Source organism: Callorhinchus milii, unplaced genomic scaffold (assembly GCF_018977255.1).
Source record: "Callorhinchus milii isolate IMCB2004 unplaced genomic scaffold, IMCB_Cmil_1.0 Scaffold23, whole genome shotgun sequence".
In the NCBI taxonomy this organism is placed as follows: Eukaryota; Metazoa; Chordata; class Chondrichthyes; order Chimaeriformes; family Callorhinchidae; genus Callorhinchus; species Callorhinchus milii.
The window spans coordinates 3,677,872-3,692,945 of record NW_024704764.1 but is presented as its reverse complement, the minus strand read 5'-3'; the positions used below and the strand labels follow the sequence as shown (position 1 = coordinate 3,692,945).

General features: G+C 41.0%; 1 protein-coding gene across 1 annotated transcript; it reads left to right on the top strand.

The window, feature by feature from the left end:
• The first annotated feature begins 688 nt into the window (after positions 1-688).
• LOC103189460 (ORM1-like protein 3) lies at positions 689-12,343 on the top strand. Its single transcript, XM_007909871.1, has 4 exons — positions 689-708; positions 3,244-3,435; positions 3,707-3,858; positions 11,602-12,343. The coding sequence occupies exons 2-4, from the start codon at positions 3,262-3,264 to the stop codon at positions 11,735-11,737; spliced, it is 462 nt and encodes a 153-aa protein (XP_007908062.1). The 5' UTR covers positions 689-708; positions 3,244-3,261; the 3' UTR covers positions 11,738-12,343.
• Positions 12,344-15,074: the final 2,731 nt, after the last annotated feature.

Here is a 15,074-nt window from a genome sequence, read left to right as displayed (position 1 = left end):
TCCTTTGCAACCTCTCCAATGCCTTGACATTCTTCCTCAAGTCTGGTGCCCAGAACTGAACACAGTCTCTCACTGAGGCCTAACCAGCGATTTGTAAAGGTTCATCATAACTTCCTGACTTTAGTATTCTATGCTCCTGTTTATAAAGCCTAATATCCCGTATGCTTTTTTAACAGCTTTATCTACTTGTCCTGCCACCTTCAAAGATTTACTTATATGAACTCCCAGGTCTCTCTGTTCCTTCACCCCTGTAAGATTCTACCATCAGCTTATATTGTCTCTCCTCATTCTTCCTCCCAAAATGCACAACATTAAACTTCACCTGTCCATTTGCAATCTGCTTCTATTTAGTACTTTTCCTAGCTTAATAGCATCTGCAAACTTGGAGATTGTCCTCCCTATACCCAAGTCCAGGTCATTTATATAGATCAATAACAGCAGTGGCCCCAATACCGCCCCCTGGGGGACACCACTGCACATTCCGCTCCAGTCAGAAAAACAACTGTTCACCACCATTCTCTGCTTTCTGTCTCCCAGCCCGTTCTGTATCGATGCTGCCATTGTCCCCTTAATACCGTGGGCTTCTGTTTTGTTTACAAGACTCTTATGTGGCACTTTATCAAGCGCCTTTTGAAAATCCATATAAACTACATCAACTGCACTACCTTCATCATCCTCTCTGTTACTTCATCAAAAAGCTCTTATCAGGTTTGTTGGACATGATTTGCCTTTAACAAACCCATGTTGGCTGTCCTTTATTAACCCATATTTTTCTAAGTGAGAATTTATTTTTTTCCGAATTATCATCTCCAGAAGTTTCCCCAGTACTGACGTGAGGCTGACTGGCCTATAGATCCCAGGTTTATCCTTCTGCCCTTTTTTTGTACAGGGGAGTAACATTTGCAATCCTCCAGTCCTCTGGCACTACTACGGTATCCAAGGAGGCAATATAGTATATAGCCTCTCTGCCCCCACCCTTTGGAACTCCATGCCACAATCACTTAGCCTCACTCCCTCCCTTGCCTCCTTCAAGGCACGACTCAAGACCCTCCTTTTCGACAGTGCCTTCATCCACCCTCCTGCCTCTTCCCACTGACTCACCCACCCCAACCCTGCACCCCCACCACTCTCATAGGAACATACGAACAGGAGGAGGCCATTCAGCCCTTCGAGCCTGTTCTGCCATTTAATTAGATCGTGGCTGATCTGTACCTCAACTAATCCTTTCAATTCCAATTTCCCGCTTTCTCCCCATAACCCTTAATGGCCTGACCTACCAACAATCTATCAACCTCACTCTTGAAGATGTGGATGGATTCAGCACCCACGGCGTTTTGGGGGAGAGAATTCCAGATTTTTACCACCCTTTGAGTGAAAAAAGGCTTCTTGATTTCACTTTTAAATGGCCTGGTTCTATTTTTAAGACTATCCCTCCTTGTTTTAGATCCCTCCACCAGAGGAAATAGCTTCTCTGTATCCTGATCCAGTCCTGATCCCGAATGTTCAGCACTTTACAAATATAATTTTGTTGTTGTTGTATTCCCAATTTTAAAAAAAAATTAGTTCCTCTTTTCATACCAACTATTTTACAAATCTGCAGGTGTGCCTTGCAGCAAACTGCTGCTCAGTTCAAACCATTTCGAAAAACACTGAACCAAAAGTTGACATTCATGGCCACGCACAAACCCGCAGACAAACCGTACACAAACCGTATACAAACTGCACACGAACACATTCAAATCGCACACTAATACACAAATGCATTCCCACAAAGGGGAAAGATAGGGCATCCAAACTTCCCTGGATAAATAAGGAAATTGGGATTAAAATAAAACAAAAAAAGGAGGCTTATGATAAATGTCAGGTCCAAAATCAGAAGATAATCAAATAGAATATAGAAAGTACAGAGGAGAACTGAAAACGGAAATAAGAGGGGCAAAGAGATTGTATGAGAAAAGAATAGCGGGTAACGTAAAAGGGAGCACTAAGGTATATTATAAGCATATAAAGAATAAAAGGTTAATCAAAAGTAGGGTGGATCCACTTGGGGACCAAAGAGGAAATCTTCTTGTGTAGACAGAGGGCACGGCTGACGTATTGAATGAGTACTTTGCATCTGTCTTCACAAAAGAAGAGGATGCAGCTAATACCACAGTATCAGAGGATAGAGAAATTGGATAAGATAAGAATAAACCGAGAGGAGGTACTAAAAAGGTTGTCGGTGCTCAAGATAGATAAGTCACCTGGTCCAGACGGGATGCATCCTAGGTTACTGAGGGAAGTAAGGGTGGAAATAATGGAGGCTCTGTCTACAATCTTTCAATCCTCCTTAGATACCGGGGTGGTGCCAGAGGACTAGAGGGTTGCAAATGTTACTCCCCTGTACAAAAAGGGGCAGTAGGATAAACCCGGGATCTATAGGCCAGTCAGCCTCACGTCCTGCCTCCCACCCCTAGCTCGGATGCCCTGTGGCGGTGTCGAGCGCTTTCTGACGTGAAAAAGGTGCTGTATGAATGCTATGTTTCTGGAAGGGAAACAAACAATATTGCTTATGCAGCCCGCGGACCGTTCTCAAATGGGGTATTAGGTCTGTTACTGCCAGAAGGTTGGAACCCCCTGGTCTAAATTATATTTTAAAAATTCTAACATTAAGACAAAACACTCCTAGATTCAATTTGAGAAATGTACTTACTGGTATAGTATAACTTCAAAAAACTTCACCACACAATACTTTATACTTAAGTTTAAACAGATGTTGTAAATGATGCTTGTGTCATGGCCAAATCTAACAATTAATGGCCAAATGTAACAATTGTCAGCTTCTGGTGTCACAATCACTGGCAATACAGCATTATGCGGCCCGAGAACCTTTCTCAAATAGGGCATCCAGCCCTCAGCAACCCAAAGGTTGGACTACTCTAGAGTAAGTGATACAGATTGCAACCATTCCAGTCAAACACTTTATGTCCATAAATGACCACTTTATGCAGCAGGTTAAGATGTGACTTTCCTCAGTAAGGTGAGAATGCCATATTCCAGGTTTCTTGAAGAATAAAAATAGCCACTACATTGATTCAAAGCAACGTCTGAATATTACTTTGGACATGGAATTGCACTATACCCCGAATATCTCATTGATGTTGTTAAATCAAGAGTGTCAGTCAATAATATTAGGTTTTTAAACCATGTTGCTAAAATGAGGGGAATAAGTTATTAATTAATGTATTTCTCTTCCTTCCATAGATTGTAAAGCAACAAATCATGAATGTGGGCACTGCTCACAGCGAAGTCAATCCAAACACCCGAGTTATGAATAGTCGGGGGATTTGGCTATCCTACATCCTGGGGATAGGCTTGCTTCATATCATTCTCTTGAGTATCCCCTTTTTCAGTGTGCCGGTGGTATGGACGCTTACTAACATTATTCATAATATGGTAAGGCAGATTGAAATGTACAAATATAAGATGTGGCAGTGCCCTAACTGGATGCATACTAATCAAAGACGGATGCAATAGTAAGCTCATAGCATTTATCATAGGTAAAGATTAATAAACTCCTGTTGTATTAGAAACCTTTTGAACCCAAACCATGCATCCTAGAGATAAATAAAACATTGCTCTGTCAACATGCTAGTATTTGTTGAAAATTGACTTCAGAAAATGGTCCATTGTTAAGCTTGGTTATACTTGTCTCCTTCTGCTTCAGGGAATGTACATATTTCTGCACACTGTAAAGGGAACTCCATTTGAAACTCCAGACCAAGGAAAGGCCAGGCTGCTGACACACTGGGAACAGATGGATTATGGAGTGCAGTTTACTGCCTCTCGCAAATTTCTCACCATCACACCTATTATCCTGTGAGTCTTGTGAATTATCAAAGAATTAATCAGTCTGAAGATATAATGACCAACCCAATTTCTGAAAATATATAATAATAATAGTAATCCTTGCATTTGATATAGCGTCTTATCACATTGTTGAGATGTCTCAAAGCGCTTCACAAAATATATTGCAGACTATAGTTTGTGGAAGAAACACAGCAACCAATTGCAACACAGCAGTATCCCACAAACAGTTAAGGATTGAGTGAGCGGCCCAATTTCTTTTCTTGGGGTGGGAGAGGGATTATTACCCTCAGTTGTGGATTGAGTGACCAGAGTTTTTTTCTGAAGGATTATTCGCCCTGGAAAGCGCTCCACTGATCGACTAATAACTGGGTTCCTACTTACTGTACGCTCGGTAAACAGAGGAGTGTGTGTGGAGTAAGGAAACTTGCCTAAGGTTGCCATATTTTGTATCCAATTGTGTTCCTGTATTTTAGAGGCAACAGTGGGCCCAATGCTTCGGTGAATAACATGGATTGTGTGGTGTGACCTGAGTGAAACCCTCTCTAAATTATTTATGAGGTTAGGCTCTTGTCTAACCTAATAAATAAAATAGGAGTGCCATCCCCCCTCTCTCCCCTCTGCGCTGTCTCTAGTCTCCTCCAGACTGACTATGCCCCGCTGATCCCTTTGCTAACGGGCTTGGCGTGGACATTTTGGCTGCCGATCCGAGCTACGCCCTCCCAAAATACCCCCGCGTCCACTTCCCACTCTTTACTGCTTGCATTCGATTCTTCTCTACTACCTCCCTCCTCAACTTCTCTCCCTCCTGGAGCCCACTGTAGCTTCCCTCTGCTCAAGTCATCAGGCTCATCGTGGCTTTCGGCAATGGTTATCCAGAGCAGCAATCCCGATTGCCTCATTGCCCACTCTCTTTGCAATGTCCGCCTCCCACTTCCCTCATGCACACCCTTCCCAACTCTCTATATTTATACATAAAATAAATCAGAACAATGACATTCTTAATACTTATCACTTCTCCTTCTTGAACTGTCAAAGTGTTTACCTGTTGACCCTGTCACCGCACGCCCTACCACACCCGATGCATACAAAACCCACTCGGTTGCCAATGACCCTGTCCTCTGTGCAGGTATTGGCCGCTGTTGTGAAGTAGACGATTGATTGGGTTGTCCATTCATCTCCTCCCAAGACGGTCAAGCTGAAATTGAATGTGAAGACCGGCTTTGTGGGTGGGAGGATACTAATAATAATACTTGCATTTGATATTGCGCTTTTCACGTCTTCTCGACGTCTCAAAGCGCTTCACAGAATATACTGTAAAGTGAATTGACTGTATATTTGTGGGCGAACGCGGCAGCCAATTGCGCACAGCAATGTCCCACAAACAGTCGTGGATTGAAAATGACCAATTTATTATTGTTTTGTTTTTGGGGGGATTATTATTAGGCTCTGTGTGGAGTAAGGAAACTTGCCCAAGGTTTTGCCCTCTACCTGGAATTGAACTCAGGTCTCTCACTTGCAAAGCGAGTGCTCTACCACTGAGCTACAGGACTCCACAAGCGAAGTATAAGTCGTCCCAGAAGAAGTCGCTGGAAGGAAAGCGACCTCCATAGGGTGTAACAAGCCATTGTCAGTATCTGTAGGAACTAAATCACAACGTGAAATCTCCCGTTTCTTTAAACACTTTAGTTGGTTAATATGATTGCAGTAAAATTGGTTACCATCATGTGAAGTGGGAATAGAAATTTGATCTATTTGTGTTACTGCCTCAAAATACTTGCCCGACTGGCTTTAGTAGGGATTCAATTGTAGTTTGGACATGATCATTAGCTGCAAAAACAGTTTCACTTTATGTGGAAACAAAAAGGTTAACTCTCTCTGAGCAGCCTGTGCTGGTCAGCATGAAGCAGTGAGTGTTTGTTTGTTTCTACAAACCAGAATGCGAGCAGTTAATGAATTTAAACTGCTCATAGTCAGTGGCTACAGTCAGTGATGTTCAAAGTTGCCGTGCTGTACAATTTTTTTTGTCTCTTGTCTTTTTTCGATGAATCCATCCTCTCTCTCTCAACTTTTGTTAATCTGTTTATTTGAGAGAACAGAATTTTGACCTTTCTGGACTCCTCACAAGTATCAAGCAGATTAAACTGTTTGAGGGCTTTCAGATTAGCCAATAAGTCATCTCCCTGTTTGGTCGAAGGCATATCGTTGAGACACAAGGATCTATACATTGCTCAATCAGTTGTCTCATTGCTTTTAACTCCTTCTGTATTCTTTCAAATTCAAAAGTAACCATTTGTCCCAATCTTTCTTCCAAATTTGACTCTAGTACCTTTCTTAGTTTCACCTTTACAATCCTTCGGTATTGGTGGTTTTGTCACTGGATTTGAGTTTATCCGTTTACCTTTGCCAGTTCTTTTTCCTGCAGAATTCATTTGTCCTGTTTTGTCTTTTAAACTTTGCAGTGAACGCTTGCTCTGCACTTTTTCAATTTTTTCCTCCACTAAGGCTGCTACCTGTGCTCTAAGTCTGTCCACTTCTTCATCTTTCTCATGTTTAATTCTATCAATTTCTTTTCTTGCTTCATCTCATTCTGAGTTAAGCTTCTCAGGTTCATGTTTAGCTCATCCTAACATCTCTCTTTTACATTTAAGTTGTTCCTCCAACTGCAGCACCTTTTTGTGACACTGTATATTCCTTGGTCATAGCTGCCTGTGTTTTTATAGAACTTTTAAGGGTAAGGAACTGGAGGTTTTACTGATTTGTGGACCACCTCCAGTCGCCTGCTGGAGGGTTAATAATAGCGGACACGGGGCGGGGGAATTTACTTAAGCCACTTGGCAAATCTAGCCGCCCCCTGTAATTTGTCTGGTAGCAGCAAGTGCCCCCATTTTCTACACAACATCTTGAAGTTGATCTATGTGGGAGGTCCTCCTGACGTGAAAGGCGCTCAATAAATGGAATCTTGTTGTTGTTGTTGTTGTTGTATGTGAGCCTGCAACTGTTCTGTCGATTGGTTACCACCCTGTGTCCAACTCGGACCTTCTTTTGCCCAATGCCCATTCTGGCTACAAGTAAAACATTGACCTCCTTCAGGTTGTTGATTCCCCCTGAATTATACCCGACATCTTGATTGCATCCACCGGTTCTTAGAGCATAATAACCTTGGCCTCCGTCGCGATTGTTATGTCCATACGATCTCTTGTTTTTGTATGTGTTAATCATACTGTCAAGAAAATGTTGTTGTTGTTGTTGATCGTCCTGATTATTGACCTGCAATGGCGCGGGGCAGTCCCTAGCCCAGTGTCCCATCTGACCACAGCGATAGCAAGTAGAGGCAGCTTCTCCAATAGGGCAAGGGGGAAAGCAACCCTGGGGTCCAGCGCGGGGAAAGGAATTCCGATTATTAACATTGTAATTACCGCTTCCTCTCCTTTGGAAAGTATTTGGAAGGTAGTTGGGGCAATGTTGCGCCCTTCACCCTCCACTACGGATACTGAACCCTCTTTAGGAGCTCCGATTTGCTTCTCGTACACCTAGCCCGACTTTTCTAGTATATATTCCCAAGGGCTGCGCTTATCGAGCATTACTCCCAGCGCGTTTGACACTGTCGGTAAGAGCATTTGAGAAACGCGTCCTTATAAACTGCTGAAGCTTCAACTTGTTCTCGATCTGGGTTCGCCTCTTGTGACATGATATACATCTGCACTAAGCGCTCATGAAAGGCCTCGGGGGTCTCATCTTTCTTCTGTATCGCAATACTGTGTTCGCAGACGCATCCCAGGTAGTTCCCATCCCTCGCACTTTTTGCACAGTACCTAGAAATTTTTCGGCATCAACTGTATGGTCAAAAGAGGTGCCAGGGAGCTTTGTTTTCAAGCTAGTGCTAAGGGCGGTAATTAATACCCTTTTAATGTCCTCGTCTTCCAATTCGTGATGGCATGCGATTTGTAATTTAACTCAACGGGCTAAATCTAACAGACAAGTGTGCTCTGTAACCCATCTCATCTCCTTAGCTAATGCAGTGCTTTCATCGATGACAAGCATTTACTCTTGTAATGTACCGAAGGTGCCGGACCTCTTGCCCTGGTCCAACGTGCTGCCCGAGTTGTGGAGATGACGTTAGTTTGCGCTTCTGGGTAGTCTTGGGGCCCATCTTCTGTATAAGTTAGTTCCAACGGGGGCCATTGGGTGTTTATTTCGTTCCCCATGACTGCACAAACCACCGCCTGTTTATTCCACAATTTAGTTTGTAGGTTGATTATCTCCGCCTGGCATTGACGGTGATCTACTGTTTGAGATCCAACTTTATTAAGATGTTCTCGTAATGCCCCCAGTCCATCTTCTAGTGCGTTATTCAATTGGTCAATTTCTACCTGAGCTTGTTCCAATAGTTCTCGCCTTTTCTTATGCTTTTTCTTATCAGCGATTGCAAGGTTAACTGTCCCTAATTGCCCATCTATTATACACCCTAAGTCGGGGACCTTTTCCTCAAGTTGCTGGATTTGTCTACACTTTCCCGATACAATTCCACCTTTCTATTGGTAGATTCTTGTTGAAGCACAACATTTTCAGCTCTGACCTTCTTTAATTCGCCTTTCAGTCTTTCCGTAATCTGAGCTCTTGCCCAGAATATATATTTAGTAAATGTTCTACACTTGTGCCCTGCTGTTTTCAGTTGTCCGTGCATAATCTTTTCCTCTAGCCAATCTGTTTGAAGTATGTCTGCATCAATGTCCAGACTAGATCTGAACACGGCAGCGACTTGCCCAGCCTTCGAGCAGATTTTCCGCTCGTATTTGTCTAACCATTGTTTAAACTCGTCCCTGAGTTTCTGTGCCTTTTCCATTTTTTTTGAACTCTTACCCGATACCCCCGTTTACAGCTCCCAATCCTTTCACGTCTATTCCTAAGGTCCCTTTAGGATGAGCTATTTTGTACATGTGGTATGGCTGTAAGTATATCAGACGGTATTCCTTTGTATGTGTTGTGTCATTAGCTCACCGTTTTATTTCATGTACAATATTCACCATTTGTTGGGTCCCTTTGTGGTCGCCAATTTGTTGGGATATACCGATCCCGAGAGTTCAAATGATGACCCAACAATCCTCAAAAGAGGTATGGTGTTTACTGATTAAGAATTAAAGAAAGATAGACATGACGATACAATTAAAACATACTACCCAATTCTAGTAGCTGTGGCGGACGATTCTTAAGTTGCTAGAGACTCAAGTCTGGGCACTTCCCTCCTGTTCTGCTCCTCTTACTCTGACAAAACACCAGTTATACTCTTCCTTCCTTGACCCCTTGCCCTGGTCTGAGTAGATAACATTCTCCAGACCTCAGCAACCCCGTTGACCTGTCCCGGGTGATCAGTTGCCAACAGGACAAATGTTACTAGTAATCTTGTTAATTTTTGGTTCTGACCTGATCACATTATGTTAAATACATAATGTTTCCATCAACACATTCTTGGAGGCTTCTGATGGGAAAAAGTTATTGCCGTTATCTCTCTGTATTAGTCTGGAGATCTACCCTTTCCTTCAACTGTTCATATGGTCTCATCTTTCAGTAATGTGTATGTGCCCAGTACCTCGTTCCCCCAGCCTTCTCCAATACATTCTTATTCAGCCAATCCTCATTCAGGTCCTCCATTTTGTATGTATCTCGAGTATCCAACATTATTATTGTCAGGTTCGATCCCCAGCTGTCCTTTCCACATTCGGTCTCTGACTAGGACTGCTTTCCTCCACCTCTGTCACATTGGCCACCTCCGACTGTACCTCATGGCCATCACAGCCGAAACCCTCATCCATGTTCTGGTCACCTCCTGCCTTGTGTATTCCAATGCCCTCTTCAACAGTCTCCCTAGTTCCACTATCTACAGAATCCAACTATAGTGGAAGCCTATTAAGCCGGACACGTCAGGGACAGCCGTTTGGTCCAGCTTTAGAGTCATCCGCGGTTAGACGATTTACCATTCCCACCCAGCAGAGGAGCCCCACTGTCGTTGTATAATAACATATAGTATGTAATAATGTTGTTTCACTTAAAGCAATGTTAACAGGACACCCAAGTATTTTAACTTAGCAATTCAAGTTAAAATCCTGTACTCTCATGAAATTCAGATAAATATATTTACTGTGTTTGGCTGCGAAATACCAGCAGAGGAGCTTCCTCCCTCCCATTGCCATTCCCATTGGACGGGAAGGGGACTAATTAGCAGCAGCACTGATGTGATTGACAGCCTTAGAGACGTTTGTGAATGTTTGGGAACTCCAGCCAATCCCAAGCGTCTCCCGCTGGCAATCAACCGCGATTTCCCCCCTTTGTTCTTCCCCATTCTTCCGCCCCCCCTCACTGATTGACAGCCCAACTCCAGTCACTTGTGAATGGCTGGAGTCCACTGTCAATCAATCTTAGACTCCTCCCATCTCCATCTTGGACCCGCTCATGGCTGAATGGAACCACTCGACACACAGAAGGCGTGAGTATATTCAGTGGCGACCAGCACTGCATTTTTCCCAGATTGACCAGATTTTTGTCCGAATCACCTGACATATTTAAAACGGGGTTCACTGGCTCCCAATCATAGAACGGATCAAATTCAAAATCTTCACACTCTTCTACAAATTCCCTCATGCCCTACTACCTCCCTATCTCGCCGATCTATTTATTCCCCATCATCTCCCTCCGATCGACTGGCTCAGGTCTCCTGCTTGTCCCTTGGGCCCTCTCCTTCACCATCAGCAGCATACTTTCAGCCACGACCCAAAACTTTGGAACTCTTTCCCTCAATTCCTCTGTCCTATTGTTCCCCATTTTCAGATCACACTTGAAGACCTTCCTCTTTGACCTTGCCTATGGTCACCTCCCACTGGCTCAGGGTCAGGCTCCACTATTACGCGATGCGGGACACTTCCCTGCGCGAAGGGTGCTTTTATGAACGCAAGTTGTTGTTGTTGAGTCAGTACTGACCAGGAAGATTCTAGGTTTAACTTTGAATTTTCAGTTGGACAGCATTAAATTTGCAATTGGATGTTCTTACTCTTAGTAGCTATTCAGTGAGGCTCTGCTGTAAATGAAAATCAGGATGCTTGGTGAGGTTTCCATCAGTAGTAGTTGACTATGATTTAATCCAACATCAAATAGCAGCTTAGGTAATGAAGATCCAAAGGACCACTGCCAACCATGGGACCCCAACATGGGTCATTGCCCTAAGGAACCCTGTCGCCCTGTATTCAAAAACTGGTTGCGTTTTAGGAAAGAACTACAGAAGAGGAAATAGGAAACTAATGTGGGCAAAGAGGGAGGTAATATTTGTGATTTGGAGAAATAAGTACAGTTAAAACAGGATAGAGAGGAATATAAAAGTAAAGGCTAAATTGATCAATTGACTAAAATGGAAAATGAGATTAAAATTGCAGGGAACATAAAAAATGTAAAAAGCTTTTATAAATATGTGGGAAATGATGGGAGCCTTCCTGAAGGATCCCAAAACGAAAATGATTTATCTCTGTTTTTTAAAAAAAAGTTTAGTTAAACTACAGTGGAATGTTTTTCCTCGTTCAGTCTATGCCCGATAGTTTTAAATCATTGCTACAAAATTTAAAATGTTAATTTGAGTCATCTTGAAAATATAAGCAAATAATCTTTGCACTTCTAAAATATACTGCAAGTTTGTAGTCTGGGGTTTGTTGTGAGAAGGTTAGTTTCCTTTAAGGAGATTTTAATTTTTCAATTTTTTTTTAAAAACAGGTATTTTCTTACCAGCTTTTACACAAAATATGATAAATTGCATTTTGTTATAAATACAATTTCTCTGATGAGCGTTCTCATTCCAAAACTGCCCCAACTTCACGGAGTCAGAATCTTTGGAATCAACAAGTACTGAAGATGAACAAGAGAGTGCGTGTCGGAGAGGAAATCCTATTGCAGCAACAGCAGCAGTAATGATGCATCATCTCATTCATATTTTAGTATATGTAAATTTTATGGGTTCAAACTGTTTTGTGAGCTCTTTATTGTGATTGGTGAATGAAGCAGCTCATCCAATCGCTCAGATATAGCATTAAATATTTGAGGCGTTCAGAGTAGAAAGGCTACTTTTTTGATTACTGCCTGTAGAACCTATTGGATAAATATATTGACCTGCCATATTGAATTTTGGAGACCCTAGAAATGGGCGCAATTAGTTGATGGTACGACATGATATTTCGGCATCTTTGGGATAAAGCAATGATTTGTGGATAATAAAGTGAGTGAAGATTCAAGGTTCTGAATTTTAAAGATGTTACAATTATTTCCATTGTTGCAATGAAAGTGCCCCAGAGACTCCAATATAAAAATATTTATTTTCAGACTACAATACGAGAAGCTTTTCTGTATTACCGCATTAAATGCAAGGATTATTATTATTAAGGTACTCTACAACATGATATATTATTGTTTTTGAAGAAACAGTACTGAGTCTTTATTGTGCATTTTAACTGCTTTATTTTGCAGATTTTTTATTTCCTATTGGATTTTATACGTTAAGTGCTGTGTGTGAGAAATTTTACTTGCGAGACTGTAAAACGCTAAGAAAGCAGTGTACTGAAGCACAGATCAAGAATGCTTTGTAATTTTGGATTTTAAAGGAATTAAATATGTTGATTGTTCAACACAATTCAACCCATGTGTTGCCTGAGGGAAGTGATCAAGGCTTGAAATTTAAATTTGCCCATCATAGCAATTATTTGTAGGGAATCTCACAATGTGATTTTTAAATATAAATATTAATTTTAAAATCAGGATATTGTTTCCATATTGCAGAATACCATTATCAATCATGCAATTTTCCTGCAAATTTGCCACGTTGCCTTGATAAACCAAACCTCACTATGGTTGTCTATACTGGTTTTGTCAATCTATTGTAAAAGTATTATTGTGATAAGGGGAACTAGGATTCTCGTTTGTTTAACTGGATGGTAGTGAATTTCCTAACTTATTTTGCTTTAGTAACATTCTTGATGGCACACTTGATGTTCAAACTCAGGCATTTAGTCTTGCCTCCAGGCTCCTGGGATTAGAACCATACAAATTCCCGGCACAGAAGAAGGCCATTTGGCTCATCGTGTCGACAAACTTAAAACAAAAATGAAAATTGCTCTCAAGGGGAATAGATCTCACTGCTTGGAAATGGAATACTTCACCACATTGGAAATCCAGTGCCTGCTGCAATTAGATGTTAGTTTGGTATCTATTTACATCAAAAGAGAAGTCGGATTGAAATTTAGGAATTAGATTGAAATTAACAAACTCATGTCACTTGGCAAAATTGGGCTGGATTCAAACCCAGACCCCAGTCACAATATAATTTTTTTAATATAAAAATATATAAAACTGAACTATGATTCAACTTATTCTATTCTATGGTGCACATACATGTATTAAATTCTTTTGAAAAAAAAGCCAAATTGTTGTCTTATAAACATGCCCTGGGAAAGGTGTGCTGAGATTTTCTCTTAAAATATATGTAAAATAATGATCAGGACGCAAAGTGGGATTGCCTACCAGTATAAGCCAATGAAAATTCACTATTGTTGGCAATAATTGAAGTTTACACTTTTCTAATTTGGGATCTTCAGCAAACAGCTTCTTGCACTAGTGCTGTTCTAAGAAATTATGAAGTTGCACTTTTTTTAAAAAAATGTTTACATGCTGATACCAGTCTGCTTGTGTAGAAATGAAAGCAAGGGGGAAGAATTGGATTAACTTTCACTGAAATTTCTACACTAAACTGGAAAGTACGTAGCATTAAATTCTCATTCAAAGAAATACAGAACTTGTCAGTCTAGTTTCTCTGAACCTTTCATTGGCCCGTGAAGGTTCTACAGAAGCATTCAGTTTTCTGTGCAATCATTGTACACTATGAATTTGTGAATTATTTTTCATATAAATTTCCATTTTATTCACAAAATATATTAATGTTATAAGGCTTGGACATGTGTTTGAGCAGAAAATTCAGGTTCACAAAATGCAGTTTGTTCAAACTTTAATTTATGTATTGAAATGGTTACCTAACATCAGGAATTGTTAAACATTTTAAAATATTGCTGTGCTATTAATCTGATGCCTTTGTACTAGATGGTGCAAACTTTGAATTTATAGATTTTAATTGGTGATAAAAATAACCTTGGAAGGCAACTTTTTTGGATTTGGGTGGGTTCTGGATTGTCAAAGAATACGTAACTTTGGATGATGACTTTTTTAAATAGCATAACCTATTTTTGTCTGGAGTTTAATGTGTGGCTACTAGCAACATGCTAATGCTGCTGCAGATGTTACATAGTCCACTACCTGTCCTGTAACAAACATGGGGTTTGATAGAGTGAAAACTTCAGGACGAGCCCAGCGTCTAATTCCTATATATCCTTCACTATGAATATGAGTATCAGACTTGCTGGTAAGTGAAATATACATGTTAGAATCGGCCTTTGAATTTGATAGAGGTCAGTTGGTTTTGATATTAATTATGGAAGAATTGTTTGACTTTTTCATTTGCAGGAAGGTACATAAAGCTGTTAAAAAAGCATTCGGGATACTAGACTTTATAAATAGGGGCATAGAATACAAAAGTCAGGAAGTTATGAAACCTTTATATAAAACACTGGTTAGGCCTCAGCTACAGACTGTTCAATTCAGGGCACCACACGTTAGGAAGGATATTAAGGCTTTGGAGAGGGTGCAGAGGAGATTTACCAGAATGGTACCAGGGATCAGGGACTTGAGTTATGTGGAGAGACAAGAGAAGTTAGGATTGTTCTCCTTGGAGCAGAGAAGGTTAAGGGGAGATTTAATAGAGGTGTTCAAAATTATGAGGGAATTTGATAGAGTTAACAAGGAGAGATTATTTCCACTGGCGGATGGGTCAGTAACCAGAGGACATAGGTTTAAGAGTTGTGAAATTTTTTCACACATCAAGTTGTTTGGATCTGTATATAGATATTTGGGGAGGACAAATTTGCAAGGCTGCGGGGAGAGCATGGGGGAGTGGGATTAATTTGGACAGCTCTTTAAAATAACTAGCATGATGGGCCGAACGGCCTCCTTCTGTGCTGCATAATTCTATGATTGTAAGTAAGAATTAATTTGGCATCTGGTGACAAAGGATCTGTAAGCCAAAATGTAACCGCACTGTACAATTTTTTTTCATCTAGATATTTATAAGAAAGTGTGAATAATATTTT

Excerpts from the sequence above, each read along its gene's own strand:
- LOC103189460 (XM_007909871.1), top strand. The coding sequence starts at position 3,262 with ATGAATGTGGGCACTGCTCACAGCGAAGTCAATCCAAACACCCGAGTT. Across the intron at positions 3,436-3,706 it reads CTAACATTATTCATAATATG|GGAATGTACATATTTCTGCA; the intron begins GTAAGGCAGATT and ends CTTCTGCTTCAG. Across the intron at positions 3,859-11,601 it reads ACCATCACACCTATTATCCT|GTATTTTCTTACCAGCTTTT; the intron begins GTGAGTCTTGTG and ends TTTTAAAAACAG.